General features: G+C 41.0%; 1 protein-coding gene across 1 annotated transcript in view; it reads right to left on the minus strand.

The window, feature by feature from the left end:
- Positions 1-2,292, minus strand: part of TENM1 (teneurin transmembrane protein 1) — a 556,664-nt gene that overhangs the window by 79,019 nt on the left and 475,353 nt on the right. The window contains exon 25 of the mRNA XM_077763513.1: positions 1,304-1,326. Within this exon, the coding sequence (XP_077619639.1) occupies positions 1,304-1,326 (23 nt within the window). The remainder of the gene's footprint in view (positions 1-1,303; positions 1,327-2,292) is intronic.

Genomic DNA, 2,292 nt, shown 5'->3' on the forward strand with positions numbered 1-2,292 from the left:
AATGAGCCCTCTCAAAAGATTGTTAAGAATTTTTATATTCCTGTAGATCTCTTGGACTTCTTCAGGATTATCCTTCAAAGAAATTCTGTGGCTTCATCCCCACAAAGCTGGTGAGTTTTGAGAAAGTACTTAGAATTTCCATGTGGTGGGGATTTTGGTAACTTGATGATTGCCCTATGACCTACCACATAAAAGGGAGGTCCGAGTGCACCTGGGTGGCTCAGTCGGTTAAGTATCTATCTTCGGCTCAGGTCATGATTTTGCTGTCCCTGAGTTCGAGACCCATGTCAGGCTCTGTGCTGACAGCTCAGAGCATGGAGCCTGCCTTGGATTCTGTGTCTCCCTCTCTCTCTGCCCCTCCCCGCTCTCAAAACTAAACATTAAAGATTTTTTTTTAAAAGGAGGCCCCAGAAATAAGGGTCACAAACTCCTATGGTGGCAAAGGTTGGGCAGGTGATACCAATTTGTAAGTTAGTGCCAGGGGAGGTTCTAGGGAGAGCTGAGGTTAACTCCAGAGATAGCACGTGCCACTTAAATGCACTCGATCTTTTTTTTCTTACATAACTTGAGTGTGGGCCAAATTAATTAAATTTTTGAACTGGATTCGTCCTCAAGTTGCCAATTTATGATGCTTGTTAGAGGATAATCAGGAGGAATATATTGTCAGAGAAGGGGCTGCTGTGAGCAGAGAAGATCCATGAACTTGGAGTAAATCTAAAAACCAGTGTAGCACTGCTGTTTAAAGTTATGTCTTGCTACAGAGATTTCCCGTATATCCTCTGCCCCCAGAGAAGCATAGTCTCTTCTACTATCAACATCCCCCACCAGAGTGGTGCATTTGTTACAACTGATGAACTTGCACTGACATGTCATTCTCACCCAAAGTCCACAGTTTACATAGGACCTCGCTCTTGGTGTTGGACATTGTATGGGTCTGGATGAATGTATACGGACATGTATCTACCATTAAAGTTATGTACAGGGCAGTTGCAATATATGAAGATTCTGCTCAGTTTTTCTGTGAACCTAAAACTGCTCAAGAAAATAAATTCTGTTAAAAATTATGCCTTGGAGAAGCACTGTAAAACCAAAGATAATCAAATGTAATTGTGATTCTCATCACTGGAAAATGAAATAACCTGGATGGCTGATGATACAATGCTTGCTAGAAATGCAGCCTCTTTTGTTCCCACCAAGATCAAAGCTTAAAATTTGTGACAAATCTAGTTCATTCTGGTCTCTCTGTTTTCATCAAATTTAGTCAAATCAAACCAGAAAAGCAGGTGTCCAAGCTGAACTCAACTTTGCTTTTGCTCTGCCACCATCCTCTTCCTCATCCTTCCCTCAGAGAGCCCTCCTCCTTTAGTATGGCAGAGACAATGCTATGTATTCAGGTCATCCTGTTTTTATTTCTGAGAATAGAGCTAGGTTATATTTCCCAACTTCCTCTGTACTTAGGTGTGGGCAGAAGTGATGCATGCTACTTCTAGGCGTGGCCCCTAACAAAACCTCTGTTTAGCTCCTCCATGGATCACCCTCATCCCCCGTAGGCTAGTCAGATACAAGAAGCATTGATAGTTACTAGATAGAAGGAGTCTGGTTCCTTAAGTCACCACTTGAAGCAGAGATTTTTCCCACCTTCCCAGGAAGACCCATTTGGACTCTGATGTGAGCAAGAAAAAACTACTATTTTGTTGTGTGTGAGAGAGAGAGAGAGAGAGAGAGAGATTGAGTTCTTATTTATTTGTNCCGGGATCACGGGACCTGAGGCAAAATCAAGAGTTGGACATTCAACCAACTGAGCCACCCAGGTGCCCCTGTTTTATTTTTTTTAAATGTGAATTCTCTAATCATGCTCTGACCAGGAAATAACTCCTTGAGGGCAAAACCAGATTTTATTATGCTTTACTTTTGTATCTTGACAAATCCGGCAGACCCGGGCATAGATGTTCAATAAAACTTGCTGAATTATAGACTTAATTGTCACACATTTACAGATTTTTCTCAACTTATGATGGGGTTATGTCCTGATACACTCATTGTAAGTTGAAAGTATTAAGTCTAAAATCATTTAATACACCTTACCTACTGAACATCATAGCTTAACCTAGAGCCTATCTTGGATGTGCTCAGAATACTTATGTTAGCCTACAGTTGGGCAAAATCATCTAAAACAAAGCCTATTTTATCATAAAGTGTTGAATATCTCATATAATTTATTAAATACTGTATGGAAAGAGAAAACTAGAGTGGTTGTGTTTTGCTTGTGATCATGGGGCTGGGAGGTGCTGC

The sequence above is a fragment of the Crocuta crocuta genome, unplaced genomic scaffold, assembly GCF_008692635.1.
Source record: "Crocuta crocuta isolate KB4526 unplaced genomic scaffold, BGI_CrCroc_1.0 scaffold482, whole genome shotgun sequence".
In the NCBI taxonomy this organism is placed as follows: domain Eukaryota; kingdom Metazoa; phylum Chordata; class Mammalia; order Carnivora; family Hyaenidae; genus Crocuta; species Crocuta crocuta.